This window comes from Gossypium hirsutum, chromosome D07 (assembly GCF_007990345.1).
Source record: "Gossypium hirsutum isolate 1008001.06 chromosome D07, Gossypium_hirsutum_v2.1, whole genome shotgun sequence".
Lineage (NCBI taxonomy): Eukaryota > Viridiplantae > Streptophyta > Magnoliopsida > Malvales > Malvaceae > Gossypium > Gossypium hirsutum.
In genome coordinates, this window is record NC_053443.1 from 36306507 (window position 1) to 36322063 (window position 15557).

The following is a 15557-nucleotide window of genomic DNA, read 5'->3' on the forward strand; positions in this document are numbered from 1 at the left end:
AGTATGTATTGGGTCTCGTAAGCCCATATTAGGGACTTTATGATGAAATATGAAAAGTTTTAATTTGGATGAAATTTCATGACTCGATTTTGTATGATTGGTTATGTTTAAGTCCGGTAATGCCTCGTACCCTGTCCCGGCGTCTGATATGGGTAAGGGGTGTTACACTTTTTACACTTTTATATTAGTAATTTTATTATTACTATTAGAGTCAGCTACACCATTAATCACTAAACTATGGGTAAGTTTTCATTTTGATCATATAACAAAAAAGTTACAAATTGGTGATTGAACTATTTGAAAGTTTTCATTTAAGTCATTGAACTATTCAAAAAAAATATTTAAGTCATTGGGTTGAGTTTTAAAGAAAATGTTCCACTAGTGAGCTCTAAGTGATGATTCGACGATTGGTATGATAGATCAGTATCCATTGACGAGTAAAAGAACACAACTTAGATCCAAGTCGATTTGACGTCAGTGTCGACGATCGGAGAAAAAGTTGTTTGAATTTTGATTCCCAGATTTGTGGCATCCAAAGTTGTTTCATGAAAAAACCTGAACTGTAGAAGAGAAGGGGAATTTTTTTTTCGATTGGTGTGGACAAAACGAATAAAGAAAGCCATATAATATCTATTTTAACAACCCAATGACTTAAATGAAAACTTTAGAATAGTTCAGTGACTAAATTGAATTTTTTTTGTTAAGTAACCAAAACGAAAATTTACCTATAATTTAGTGACTAATGATGTAGTTTACCATTACTATTATTATAATTATCATTAGATATTAAATGTAGGAACATGTTTCTGAAGGTGCCCATATTATACAATTTTTTTTAACAATCTTATTATAAGTTCTGATCATATTTGTTCTTTTTGACAAACTACCAATAGTTCCCCAACCCATAAATAAGAGAATAATGTGCTTCACTGCACTCAAACTCACATCCTTCTGCATTGGCAGCAATGCCATGCCCATTGAGTTAAGACTCAATCGGCATATTATACAAAAATTAATATTATGTTAATTATGCTAATTATAAAATTCCCTAATTCAACTTCTTATTTTGCATATTTGTACTGAATTTAATATTTAACCATTAAAAATTAATTACTAAATTTTGTAATATTTTTTTATTAATTTTTAACTGTAATATTTTAATTCGACGTTTTGTCCTTATATGAACTAAATAAAATAATTATCTCATTGGAAACAATTAAATTTTGTTACACATACTTCTTTTCATTTTATTCTTATTTCAACATAAATTAAATTCTACAAATTACATCAATTTTATAATTATGGTCAGTGATGTAATCGAATTATTATAATTATAATATATAAAATTATGTTAACATCATATATTTATCAATATATAAATTATAATAATTTATCATAATTTTATGAAAATTAAGACTAAAAAATATTAAATGAATTAAATTTGTTAATAGTTTTTTTTATAATAAAGATAATTTAGTAAATTATACTTCTAAATAATCTTACATTCCGTCAACCGAACACCTGAATCTTACATGTCAGTCAAATAAATCAAATAAGGTAATGGAACATATCGAACATTCCACCCCGTAATCTTTTATTACGAAACATAACCTTACATTGCTTGAACCAAATGCACTCTTAATGATATGTAAATTTAAACCTTAAACATATAGCTAATTTTATAATAGATTATGACATATACAATTACATTATATAATTAGTGATTTTTATATGACTTTTCTGTTTGGAATTTTTAGATTGAAGTTTATGTTTGAATACTTAGTTATTTGAGATTGTTATGAAATTTTTAATTTGTTTAGAATTCTTACGTGTTCGATTTTGTGAAGTTGTTAGGTTTAATTTGTTTAGATTGTTATTAACAACTTTTATTAATTTATTGTTAATTACAAATAAAATTAATTCCAAATTTACTTTAGATTTAGATTTAAATAATAACTGAAAATCCAAAATAAGAAACAAGAAAAACAAAATATCATAGCAGTGTAACAATCAATTGATAGGAGAAAGGGAGGAGCATTAAGGCAGATGAAGATGCGACGGTAGACTAAAATTATCACCATTAAGTATAAAAAGGAGTAGAAGAAGCCAAATCTCACCCCACTACATTTACGAGATCAACCCCCTTCCTTTCTTGCGAAACCTAATAAATATAATTATTTAGAAATTGAAACCTTCCATATCTCTTTACAACATTTCTCTATTTTCCTTTAAACTTTTTTTTTAATGATGTCTTAATTGAAGGAGAAAAAGCAAGATTGAAAGTTTTATAAGAGCAAAATTATATTATCTGAACGAGGGAAGGCAAATAAAAGAGAAGAAAGAGGATGAAATTAACCTCCTCTGTTCTTGTATTTATTGTGCCTCCTCTCAGATCTTAGTTTCTTCTAACATTTGCTACTTGCGTCTCTTTTCATTGGTGCGTTCTTTTATCTTTCTTGCTGATGAATCTGGAAATGGGTTTTCCAATAAACTTTTACAATTATATCAGTTTTTTGATTGATTGTCCAAATGGGTTTTTTTTCTTTTCATTTTTGAATTTCAAGTGATATTAAATTATGGGGTTGGTCGGTTGATTGTTGTTGAATGATCTGTTGTTTCTAAATTTTGAATTAGAAAGGAAGTTATCATGTGTTTCGGTTATACTTTTGTTGTTAAAATAAAATGCGTTCAAATGCATCTTCATTATTGCATTTGGACTACTATAGTCAATAAAAGGCAACATTTTGATTCGTTATTATCAAATTTATTCTCCAAGGAAGAACATTTTTATGTTGTTTTTTTGCTTGGTCTATTACTGTTTTTATCTCCTTGAAATTTTTATGTCTTGCATTGGATCCAGTGATAGATTTGACCCTTTTTTATGTTAAAGTTTATATTTGATTTGAAAATGTAGATAGTTTAGATTTTATATTGATGGAACTAGTTTTTCATGAATGTAGAGAAAGATGTCTGAAAATGGTAAACTATTTATCGGTGGGATATCTTGGGACACCAATGAACAGCGTCTCAAAGAGTATTTCGATAGTTATGGTGAAGTGGTAGAGGCAGTGATCATGAAGGATCGGACCACAGGGCGTGCTCGTGGTTTTGGTTTCGTTGTTTTCGCCGACCCAGCTGTTTCTGATAGAGTCATCAAGGAGAAACACAACATTGATGGCAGGATGGTAAGTTGTTGATCTTTAAGCACACATTTTTAGATCATTTTTTTATGTACTATGTTTATCATTTATGCTATTAGGTTATTGAAGCAACAGATGAAATCTAAATTCCTTATTGAAATTATGATCCTGATATTCTAATTGCAGGAATTTATATTATTCTAGTTCCCTGTCCAGCTAAATTTCAAATTTGGGCCAAGAGTAACCTTGCTTCCTGTTATATATCATTTTCCTTGCAATGATAGTATTAGTTATGGTTGTAATTCTTCATTTAGTATAATTACTTATATTGAGCTAAAAGAGTTTATTGTGTTTAAGTTTTATTTTCATTATTGAGTTAATTATGTTATGCTCAGGTTGAGGCAAAGAAGGCAGTTCCTAGGGATGAGCAAAACATTATGAGTAGAAGCACTAGCAGCATCCATGGTTCTCTAGGTCCAGGCCGGGCAAGAAAGATTTTTGTTGGAGGTTTAGCATCAACTGTCACAGAGAGTGACTTTAAAAAGTATTTTGATCAGTTTGGAAATATAACAGATGTAGTGGTGATGTATGATCATAACACCCAAAGGCCTAGGGGTTTTGGATTCATTTCTTATGATTCAGAAGAAGCAGTGGACCAAGTGTTGCTAAAAAAATTCCATGAACTGAACGGTAAAATGGTTGAGGTCAAAAGAGCAGTTCCCAAAGAATTATCACCTGTTTCTAGTCGTAGTTCCCTTGGTGGATTTAACTATGGTATGAATAGTGTCAACAGCTTTCTTAATGGCTATGCTCAGGGATTTACTCCAAGCAATGTTGGAGGTTATGGACTTGGGATGGATGGTAGATTCAGTCCAATTGCTAGTGGTCGAAGCGGGTTTCCTCCTTTTGGTTCTGGTTATGGAATGGGCATGAACTTTGAGCCAGGGTTGAACCCAAATTTTGGAAATAGTGCAAATTTTAGTAGTAATATGAGCTATGGACGAGGATTAAGTCCTTACTATATTGGAAATACAAGTAGATTCGCTAGTCCTATTGGGTATGATGGAAGAAGTGGAGGTAATACTTCCTTTTTCAGCTCAATGACCCGTAATCTTTTAGGAAATGGGGGGATCAATTATAACACAAATGTTGTTAGTTCAAGTGCATGTATGGGATCTGGAAGCGGGAGTATAGGAGGAAGTGTCTTTGGGAACAGGATTAATTGGGGTTCTTCTGGAAGTCCCAGTCATGGTGCAGGGATTGATGTTTCTAGCAATAGTCTGAATTTCGGCTACGGAAGTGGTTATAATAGATTTGGACTGGAAACAGCAGGGTATGGAAGAAATAGTGGGACCAATCTAGTGGCGACATCATCATATGCAGCATCAAATGGTGGCTATGATGGAGCCTTTGTGGACCTGTATAGTGGAGCTTCAGTTTATGGGGATACTGCTTGGAGATCATCAATGTTTGAGCGAGATGGTTTTCATTCCTTTGGGTATGGACTTGGTAGTGCCACTTCTGATGTTTTGGGCAAAAGTTCTCCTACTTATGTCGGGGGTTATAGCGTTAGTAAGAGACAAGAAAATAGAGGTAAGACTTGTCACTTAGCATCCTATGATCATTCTTTAAACGATTTAGATTGAAGAATTTGCCATAATTTTTTCGAAGAATTATCAATGATGTTCATAAGAATTTAGTGGCACAATCTTTTTGAGTGTTGTAGAAGCATAATAGAAAGAACCTTGAAAACTTTAATATGGGGGCTCTGTTAAATATCTTTATTGGGCCTAAGTCTTAAATGTAGCTAAACATTCTTCTTAGTAATATCATCTTCCATGTTTTAATGCTGTATGATGTGCTTGCTAGGTTTAGAAGAACTAAATCAATTATTGATGACGACTTTTGAACATAATCACCATATGATTCATTTATTAATGAATGAAGTTTTTTTATATGTAACATGTATATACATATGACAGTTTTTCTGCATCTCTGAAATAGGTTAGATAATTCGGTAATTTTAAAAAAATAATTGTTTAAACTGTAGTGAAAATATACTTATCGTTGAGTACTATATATGTTGCTTTTTGTTAGCCCAACGTTCTGTACCATATATTGCTCAACTTGAACCACCCAACTTTGATTCTATGGTTAACATCTCCATTGAACTCCTCTTCTTTCTGAACTATCATCCCCAGTTACTTAAGGCACTGTATTGGTATCACTTGACTACCAAGTTGGATCACATATTGTTGTACTTATTCCTTCTTTTACTAAAATGCTTGTCGTATACTCAGTTTTTTATCAGCACAATCTAACCCCAATCCCCCACCCCCACAAAAAAAAAAAAAAAAAGCTTCTATTGTGTCTCAGTGATGTCAAGGTTTCTAGGATAGGCTTCTTCAGACAAGCAAATCTTTTTACATTTTAGTGAGCCTTCTGCTGCAATGCAGGTGCCAAAAAAAAGTATGAGTGCAATCCAGGTTTAGCATTGTATTTCTGATATGGTATGGAGATCTTTGACTAGATTTGAGACCCCATAATTTGCTTGTGGAGGCTCTTTTGTCATCATTAATATCATGATTGTTTTTTAATTTTGGATCTTTAAAGCATGATAGTTACTAATAAGAGAGCGAAGCACATTATATATTTGTTCTCAAAAAAGCATTAGTTTGTATGCAACCAATGGAGTAGATCACTATTACAGAAATACCTTTAATTGCGATTATCTCTATGTACATATAAATGTGGTGCAATTGCTAATTTATGCCTCAGCTTGGCACCTAATGTGCTTAGGTTGCACCTCAATGATACCATACAAATGTCTTCTCTTTCTTTTCCCCCCAAAAAAGTTAGAAGATGCGTAAGAGGATGCCTTAGTGAAGTTATGTTTCCTCTCATTTAAGTCGAATTTGTTTATAGACCATACTTTAATTAATATTGAAGGATACCACATTTCAGGTAGTCATTTAGCTAGAATAAAAAATGTATAACTTTGCTAATGTAGTTTATTAGAAATAGAGATGCCCTGTCAAAGTGTAGCACGAGGGATTCTGCAGATAAGTTATCCATTGCTTCCACTTCATTAAGGCATCAACTTTGTGATGGAATTGGGTTTACAAGCAATTACTACCCATTGTTACTTAAAAGAAAGCTCAAAAATACAATTATTTGTTCTTTGAAATATGCATTTGTTTCATTTAAGGTGAATCCTTTTCCATTACCTTGTGATTATGGTCCCAGCACTTTGAAGATGCAAGAGAGGCACTATAAAAATATTAAACGCGTCTATTATTATCCTTTTATACTTCAGCTTATATGCGAAATAATACATGACAACTTGCATTTGCACCTTTGCACCTCGTATTGTGGTGGATACCAGTATTTGGATTTACATTTACATCTCTGTTGTGAAGCTTATATCAGGTTTGCAAAAAGTAAGGTCATTGATCTGCAAGAAAAGTTAAACAAATGAGAAATAATATTAGTAGAAGTAGAAGATTGATATTTGAATATGTTGTTCCTGGCATGATTGGGAAGAAAAAGAGCCTAACTGCAAACCGTACTTGGCCAGCAGTGGGATATTGTAAAGTGAAGCTATAAGCAGCAATTGGAATTTTGGGTTTCAGAAGTATTTAACTCCTGCATCTCATCCAAGTATTCGATTTAGAAGAAGGAAAAAGGAAAGGAAAGCAACATTGTTTGACATTTAGGCTTTGCTTCATATCAAAGATGGAAAGGAGTGAAGATGAAAAACTTGTTAATTAAATGGTCAAGATTCATAACCACTTTCCTACTTTGTAGCTTAACCATTAGATTAACAAATTTTCCATACTTCTTTCCATTCTTCATACCAAGCGGAGCTACAAATCTTAAAATAAAGAGAAAAAGAGACTTTCATTCTTTGGTCATCTAGGGGAAGAAACTACTTAAGAATCTTATATAGGGATTGAATCGAGTAGATTATTGTCGAAGTGGCTGTTTAACAGTCCTGGCTGTCAATTCTTAAGTTCTTTTATAATTTTATTTGCTTTGACAAGCAAAATTCCTTTTAAGAATGCTAAAAGGATTCCATGTCCTGGGGCAAGCATGGTGTCCTAGTTCATAGTCTGTATTATCTATTTATTGTAATCTTTTCTGCCTTACGCTCATTGATTTGGTTGGCTGCTAATGCAATAAAGTAGTTGATACCACTTTGATGTGTATCATATCAATGAAAATCACTAACTGGCAACTTCTGTTATTTTCAACTTTTCATTGTAAACAAGCCATGTTTTTCAAAAAAAAAATTTAAAACATGTTTTGTGATGTGCATTCTCAAACTTTGTTATAGATTCGGTATTCAGAATTTGCTTTTTACACTTCATTTTGCTTTTCTTTTGGTTCAGGAGTTGCTACCTAGAAGATTGTTTTGGTTATCAAAAGAATTATAGGAGAAGATAATCTTGTGAAGCAGATGATCTATGAATTATGCCTATTTCCTTTGTATTAAAAGAAAATTGGTTATCTCAAGCTAACCGAAGTGCCTATTAAGGGATCTACAAGGGATTTTGTGTTGAGGCTTGAGTTTTGAGTTACCTTTATAAGGGTTCTTTTTTCTATTTTTCCTTTTTCTGGGTATTTTAGTAAGATGTAAAGATACAGACAGAAATGCTAAAGCATCTCATGCGAAGCAAGGAGATAGGCTTTTCTTTCTCTCCCTAAATTTCTTATCCTATAATGTGGCTCTAGCTAAGTTGTGGGTTATCTTCAGGTATGGTTCTTGTTGATTTAGGGCTCCTTTAAATCAAGTTACTATATATGCTAATTCTTACTCCATTGAAACTTTTTCTGCAACAGGTTGAAATACTAAAATGGATTATTCGATCAGACATGTTTTTGGTTTTCAATACTCTTCAGACGAAATAAACAAAGCCATATGGTATTTGATATGATTTCTGCATAATGCTATCAGTTTGGATCTACAAATACAATGCTATGGAACATCACATTGCATTGCTTGAGCTTTTTTTAATATGAGGATATGCACGTACATGTTCTTATGTTTATGATATTAAATCTAATCATGTGAAGTTGCATAATGGACTTTGTTTGCGTGCAATAGTCATTAATCAGAAATTTAGAATGAGGCGATTGGAGCCGCATTATCATGTGATCAAGTCTTGGAGGCTTGCTGGCATTCCTTGTTTTGATCCCATTTTCTTTTTATTTAATTTTTCATTTACGATGCTGTTCGAATGCTTTGTCTGGTCTAAAACTAGAAATCATATTACGAGTTTGGGTTTGTCTGATATAAATATGTTTATGTTTTCTAAAGTTGTATGCTTATGTCTAAAATTTTTCAAATATGGCAATTGACCTCAAGTATCGATTACAAGAGTTTTTAAGAAAAATGGAGGGTTTACAAAAAGTTAGAGATTATTACCATGTATTTGATAAGGAAAGTTTAAATCTAGTTTGATGACTATATTATGCAAAAACTTGATGTAGTTTGATCTGAGCTTATAAAAGATTTATGATTTTTTGATAGGACATGTTTGGATATTATAAAAGAATTTAATAAATTATTTCAGAAGGTTATGGTGGAGTACCAAGAAAATTTTGAATGAAGTTATATATAAGCTACATGTTGAAGAGTTACAATCACTACGTTGAGTAAAAGAGAAAATTATTATACCAGAAAATCACACTAGGTTTAATTTTTAAGAAGATTGGAGGAATCACAAATAATCTCACTTAAAACTCAAGTTCCTAAATAGAATGTTCCTACAATTTAATTTAATAGCACAATATGTCATCATATTGTCCCCTATAAAATATCTACAATTGTACCTACAAAATATTGAAAGATAAATAAAAACAAGGAAGAACATTAGAAATTTAATGAGGTTCAACAAATTATGCATATGTTCTCTGACACTACCAAAAAAATATCAAATTCTAGGATGATCAAAAGGTGAAGAAACCACCTCTATTTATAGTAATACAAACACTCCTTACCCTTGTATTTTTTAAATGTAGGATTGTTGTATTTCAACATACTATTAGTTACATAGTTAGATATATTTTAAAAACCTAAAGGTCAATATACCCCTCCCAAAAGTTATGACCACTACCCTTCTTAACTAGTGTAGTTGAGACTTGAAACCCAATAAACTTCCACAGTTTTTTAATATATACAATTGAATAACTTAACAATGAAAAAAATTGGAAGAGTTATTAAATTAGCTTACTAATGCCTTTTGACCTTATTGATGCCCCTACTACATTTCAATCTTTAATGAAAGTTTTTCTTTTATTTGTATTATTGAGGTGGGAGAAAAAGTCTATTTGAAGATCCAACCTTACAAGCAAACTACACTAGCTTTTAAGAAACAGCTTAAGCTTTCTTTCAAGTGTTTTGCCCTTATTCTATAATTACCAAAGTGGGGTCAATAATTTATAAGCTCAAATTACCAAATACTGCTAAAATCCATAATGTGTTTTATGTTATCTCCTAAAAAAGAAAAGAAAAGAAAAAGCTCTAAAGAGGTTGCTGATGATGGACAACCCCTTGTTACCTAGTTGTCATATTGGACAAGAGAATAACTAAAAGGGGAAACAATGTAGGACAATCCAAGACCATAACAATGAACCAAGGAGCTAGGCAAAGAGGATTACTACTCAAATTCACATGCATCAAGAGACAAATTATTGAAGAATGAAGGATCCAACTGGAATGTTGAGCTGGCATAATACAAAATAGCTGTTTAGGAAATTTGTTAAGCTTAGGTCATAGTTGTTGATTATTGGTTTATGTAATTTGTAGTTATAGACCTCACTATTTATGCATGACTATATGTGAAAATAAGCTTTATGAAATGAAATTATTAATGGAAAAACTCTTTACCTTTTTTCCTCTTTCCTTCTCTGGTCTCATATCATCTTCTTTCTTCCATAACAATAACTGGATTTCTTTTTCAGCAGCAATACAAAGCTAAAATTCAATTAAAACAATGAGCAATTGATCACTTATATCAACAAAATGAAGTCCTATCTCTATTACAATGAAGGACCATGAAACAATAAAAAATCAAGATTAAGAAAAGTAAGGTTGGAGTGATCTCACCAAGTTCTTGAAACTTTTAAGGAGAATTTGTTGGTTTAAGGGGGACATTAATGAAGGTGAAATTTTGGAAGAGAATTTTTTCAACTCAAGCTTTTTTTAACATGAGTTAGTTCTTTTCAAAAACACTACAAAACTAACAATGCCATTTTGGTTTGACTTGAGTTTTTAGAATTTTTAACTAATCACTTTAGAATTAGCATATTTGTATTTTATTAGAAGACTTGCTTTGTTCTTTTAATGATATTTTTAGAATCACCTACTAACATCAAATGTCAAGATGGCCGAGTTGGTCTAAGGCGCTAGTTTCAGGTACTAGTCCGAAAGGGCATGGGTTCGAATCCCATTCTTGACAATAATGAAATTTTACACTTTTTTATCATATTAGAAACGGGGCTTCCAATTCTTTATCATATTGATGCTTGCTGAATAGTGTTGGGCCAAACTAAATAGTCAGACTTGGAGCAAGTGTTTGAAGCGCCCGCAACTGCCAATCCTAATCCCAAAGTTCCAACCACAATGAATGGGATCCCTGTTTCAACCAAACACCCATATGAAACCATGTTAATGTCGGGTGCAATTAGCAGTTAAACCCCCGACAAAACGACAGTAGCCATACTGGAGCTGGAAAGTGAAAAAAGCCTCTTGGTTTTTGCCTTTCAGGGGTCTCTCAACCCAGCAGCAGCCATGGGAGTGAGCTTGGAAGGACAGAAGGTGATAATGGTACCATACATGGAAGCACATGTCCCAAAGTACCACCTCTGGATGCAAGACCCTGCTCTCCTTCAAGCCACCGGATCAGAGCCCCTCTCCCTCCAACAGGAATACGATATGCAGCTCTCCTGGAACCAAGACCCTCTCAGTTCTTCTCTCTCTCTTTCACTTCCTTTTCTGATTGTTTATACCAATTTCTCAATTGGGTTTTCTTCTTTTTCCTTTAATTTAATGATTAAGCTTGGTTTTCAACAGAGAAAACTTTCATTATTTTGGATAAGGAGATGGTCGGGGAAAAGTTTGTTCATGTAAATCCTCATGTGGAAGGTCACCTCATCTACTACCTTTTTCTTAATTGCACAGAATTTAGTGAAACCCTTTGATTTCTTCAGCGTATTGTTTTGGACTGATATGGAGTTGATGGTAAACGATGATCCAGCCATGGTCGGGGATGTGAATATCTACATGAATGATTTGGATGACCCTCAATTAGCAGAGGTTGAAATTATGATAGCTGAACCAAAAAGGTACTTGCTTTGCACTTCTTCACAATCAACAAAATCTATTTCTTAACTGACATCGCTCTCTTTCCTTCATACTTGTGTAATCATTTTGAATCATCAACATGAAATTTCTTGCACTTGATTTCTTTTCTTTCTAAGAATTTGTTGGGTTTGTTGCTTTTCTCTTTTTTTTTCTTTTCATTCTGTTTAATCATTTATGAGCAAGAGTGCTGTGGAAATTGAGTAATGGTTTAATGTAAATAGTACTTATACACCATCCTATACAACATATGATAATGAATAGCGACTGTAATTGCCTTATTCATAGGTTTGTTGTCATTGTGTGTGTACATCAATTGTGTCCCTTTATGTTCTTGGTAGACTCCAGCACTCAGTTTTCATAAGATGTTTGCATTGAATGCTTAGATACTTGATGATTCGATAATACAACTCTTGTGAGGAGAAAAGAATAATGAAATGATGGATGCTGACAAATTGGCAAATAATTTACATGTATCTCAGATGAAGAAGTTAACTGGCAATTTGGGTTCTCATTTCTTGCTGTTATGTGTCATGGCACATATATACTTTCCTTACTTGTTCAGATGTACTCTCCTTTAAGTGGCTTGGTCATTCTGATATTTGTGTCTGGCTTGGTTTCGATATTTCAAGTTGAGTGTTATTCTAGTCACATTTTTTAGGATAAAGTTCTGGTCCTGACGACCTTGTTTTTGCTGTGATAAATTCTACTAGGAAAACAAAACAAAGTATCAAAACTGTAAAGTTGATCTAGATACTGTTTTTAAAATATTCCCTTTTAATCTTTTCTCTTATTTTTCATGCTAGAATAGCCGTGGTAAGGGCCTTGGGAAAGAGTCTGTCCTGATGATGATGGTCTATGCAGTTCAAAACTTCAGAATCCATGTCTTCCGTGCTAAAATTGGAGCATCAAATGGGTCATCTCTTAGTTTGTTTCGGAAATTGGTCTCTGTTTTGCTCTCTTCCCTTACACACACATACTTGCATTCATGTTCTTAAAAAGCTTATTTTTCTTGTTCCTACTTTCGAGACATTCATGCAAAGGCATTTGAAGGATTAATGTCCAGGCTTTTGCATGGAGGTTAAGAGATACAATACAGTAGATGCATGAATGCTTACTTGTCTTATTCTTGTTCTTGACATGCCATTGCGGTTGTAGGGCTTCAAGGAGACTTCTTATAGCGAAATATTCAAGGAGGTGAGATTTTCCTTTTGCCATCAAAAGTGCTCAGGGCACACCCGTCCCTGGTTTCTTATGACATAGTAGTTGCTGAGTCTGATAGTGGGTGGTCTCTTAAGTTCCCTTTTTGTTTTGTTTTGTTTTGTTTTGTTCATGCCTGACCGGTAGGTAACATTGGAATTGGCGGTGACGGAGCAAAAGCAAGAGGAGCTTCTGCAGTTGTTGGGCAGTGTAGTTACACATGCATAGCCTCCGGGAGGCCGTAATTTATTTTCCCCTAAAACTTATTAACTGTCATCATACATGTATCTATGAGTTGTAGAAACTAGAATTGTAGATGATTCCCTGTTTTCGGAAAAGAGTTTTGATGTTTATGATGATGAACAATGCTGGAAACTTACATTTGCAATAATGATAAACAATGATGAATTGCTTTAACATTAACTGATTAATGACAATCCACGAGGATTTTGCCTCTCTTTAGTATAATGTCTGAATATATAAAATATGGTCCGAGTTCGATTAGTTAGATTAAATCCTTATATTTTTCGTACATTTGAAATTTAGTCACTTTATTTGTATTTAATAAAATGTAATCTTTCTTCTTCTTTTTTTCATTTAAAATGCAAGTCTAATTTGTTAACTTTATTAATATCCTTCTTTCAAATCGGAATAAATATTTTTTGTTTCAAATATCATATCAAATAAGATTTGAATTTTAAATTCTAAAAAATATAAGGACTAATTCATAAAAATAAAAATAGTGGGATTAAATTATAAATGTACAAAAAAATATAGACTTGAAGCTTATTTTAACCTTATTATTTTTACATATATTATCCTCAACATTCACATTGGATTGGATCTACATCTGTTCAAAAATGAGGTAAGAACATTAACTTGTAATTGAAGTATGTTGAATAGTATTAAGATATATTAGTTAGTTATTAGTTGGTATATTTGTAACTATTTCAGTTTGTCTGTTAGGTATGTAGCTATTAGTTTGCAATTGTGTAACTATTTTTCAGTTAATTAGTGGATGAGCTAAGAAGATGAATTAGGCTTCTTATTAGTATTGTTCAAGCTTAGCTAATGCACTAGAATTCTTGTATAAATTCCATAGCTCGGTCCTTTGGATTATTAGAACTGATGAAATAAAATAAGTAGTCCCATTTTTGTTTCTTTGCTGTTGTTTTGGTGAGTTTGAATATCGTATCAAAGTTAGTTGATTTGCAGTCGTGAAAGGTTGTTGTTTGCTGTTAAGTTGTGTGCATTTTAGGTTTTAGGTGTGGGTTTTCTATGACTCCAGAAATTAAGGTCAGTTCAAGGAATAATGTTAGTCAATAACATCCTTCTTCAAATGCTGGTGAACAAGTGAATTTTCAAGTGAGTTTCATTTTCTTTTATGGTTGCTCAAAGAGTTCAACGACTTCCTAAACATGAAATTGTTAAACTTAGTGAAAGTAATTTTCATCTTTGGGAGCATCAAATAACGTTGATTCTTCAAGGATCTGATTTACAAGGATATGTTTTGGGAACCATTACTATTCCCCCTCTGTTTATAGTTGATAAAGATGATAAATTAGTTGATAATCCTGATTTTCTGGTGTATAGACAAGAGAAACTGTTGGCATCATGGTTATTGTCTACAGTATGTGATGATGTGTTATCTTATCTAACTAGTGCTAATACTAGTTTTGATGTGTGGACAACTACTGAGAAAATGTTTGTTACCAGGTCAAATACCGAGATTTCAAGTTTAAGGCATATGTTGCATTCTTAGAAAAAAGGTCAATTGACCATTAAAGAATATCTGTCCAAGGTTAAATGTATGTATTTGTGATATTTTGAATACAACAGGAAGTCTTGTTTCTGAACATGAATTGGTGAGTGTCATTCTTGCACGGATCTTAGTTAAGTATGAATCAGTTCGTGTTGTTGCCCCAGCTACCAGCGTTTCTCTTGATCTTCTTGTTGAGACGCTAATTGATTGCGAGTCAAGACAGTTTAAGTTAGTGTCTAGTGTTCCTATGCAAGCTTATGTGGTTCAACAACAGAAAAGTGATGGCGTGGTTCAGTCAAAGAATTCTGAATCAAGTAATGGTTATAACAGGGGTTATAATCAAGGAAACCGTCAACAATCTATAGGTGGTTTCTAAGGTGGCAGATGTTACTATTGCGGTAGAGGTCGTGGAGGTCGTTTTCCTCATAATCGACCCTCAATGTCAACTGTGTGGAAAGATTGGACACTTAGTGCAAAAATGTCACTATCGTTCTGATCATACATTCTCTGGTTTTTCTGATATGAATCAAGGGATGCAAATGAGTGTGAATTATCATAATTTTACTGATCAGGGTCAATCATCATAGTTTCTATCACACTTTCCTTCGAATTATGTTCCAGTTTCACAGTTCCATCAGTTATGGTATTCAAAGGGTGGCTTCAGTCTCAGTATTATGGTGAGGGAATGCAAGGTTGTGGGTTTCAGCTTCCCAGTCAAGTGAATGTTTCTACTCCTATAAGACTGAATTTGCAGTTTCCAAAAAGTGTTAAGACTCAGATAGGATTAGGTTGTTTTCCTCAGCCAGGTGTCTCACAGCCAGGCTGCAATTTTGTTTTTGTTTCTAGTAATGGTGGTTACAAGATATGGTATCTAGATTCAAGGGCCACTAATCATATTACAAATGACATTTCAAATCTCAACAGTGTTGTTGAATGCACAGGTACTAATAAGCTTTTTATGGGTAATAGTGCTTGTGTTCCTGTTTCTCATTTAGAGTCCTCTTCTTTTATCTCTGGTAATAGACTTACATATAAAAAATGTTCTACATGTTCCACGTGTTTGAAAAAACTTCTTGTCTGTTGCTTAATT

General features: G+C 32.9%; 2 protein-coding genes and 1 non-coding gene across 3 annotated transcripts; all 3 read left to right on the top strand.

Moving 5' to 3' along the window:
- The first annotated feature begins 2048 nt into the window (after nt 1-2048).
- Nucleotides 2049-8298, top strand: LOC107954664 (heterogeneous nuclear ribonucleoprotein 1). Its single transcript, XM_016890289.2, has 5 exons — nt 2049-2437; nt 2961-3185; nt 3536-4733; nt 7532-7896; nt 7983-8298. Exons 2-4 carry the CDS (start codon nt 2967-2969, stop codon nt 7543-7545), a joined length of 1431 nt encoding a protein of 476 aa, XP_016745778.1. The 5' UTR covers nt 2049-2437; nt 2961-2966; the 3' UTR covers nt 7546-7896; nt 7983-8298.
- Nucleotides 8299-10522: 2224 nt separating this feature from the next.
- On the top strand, nt 10523-10603 carry TRNAL-CAG (transfer RNA leucine (anticodon CAG)). The gene has a single exon. It is a non-coding gene; the product is annotated as a tRNA-Leu (tRNA).
- Nucleotides 10604-10657: 54 nt separating this feature from the next.
- LOC107954665 (N-acetyltransferase 9-like protein) lies at nt 10658-13122 on the top strand. Its single transcript, XM_016890290.2, has 6 exons — nt 10658-11110; nt 11218-11289; nt 11402-11489; nt 12317-12449; nt 12664-12702; nt 12853-13122. The coding sequence occupies exons 1-6, from the start codon at nt 10936-10938 to the stop codon at nt 12931-12933; spliced, it is 588 nt and encodes a 195-aa protein (XP_016745779.2). The 5' UTR covers nt 10658-10935; the 3' UTR covers nt 12934-13122.
- Nucleotides 13123-15557: the final 2435 nt, after the last annotated feature.

Excerpts from the sequence above, each read along its gene's own strand:
- LOC107954664 (XM_016890289.2), top strand. The coding sequence starts at position 2,967 with ATGTCTGAAAATGGTAAACTATTTATCGGTGGGATATCTTGGGACACC. Across the intron at positions 3,186-3,535 it reads ACAACATTGATGGCAGGATG|GTTGAGGCAAAGAAGGCAGT; the intron begins GTAAGTTGTTGA and ends TGTTATGCTCAG.
- LOC107954665 (XM_016890290.2), top strand. The coding sequence starts at position 10,936 with ATGGGAGTGAGCTTGGAAGGACAGAAGGTGATAATGGTACCATACATG. Across the intron at positions 11,111-11,217 it reads CTGGAACCAAGACCCTCTCA|AGAAAACTTTCATTATTTTG; the intron begins GTTCTTCTCTCT and ends GGTTTTCAACAG. Across the intron at positions 12,450-12,663 it reads TTAGTTTGTTTCGGAAATTG|GGCTTCAAGGAGACTTCTTA; the intron begins GTCTCTGTTTTG and ends TTGCGGTTGTAG.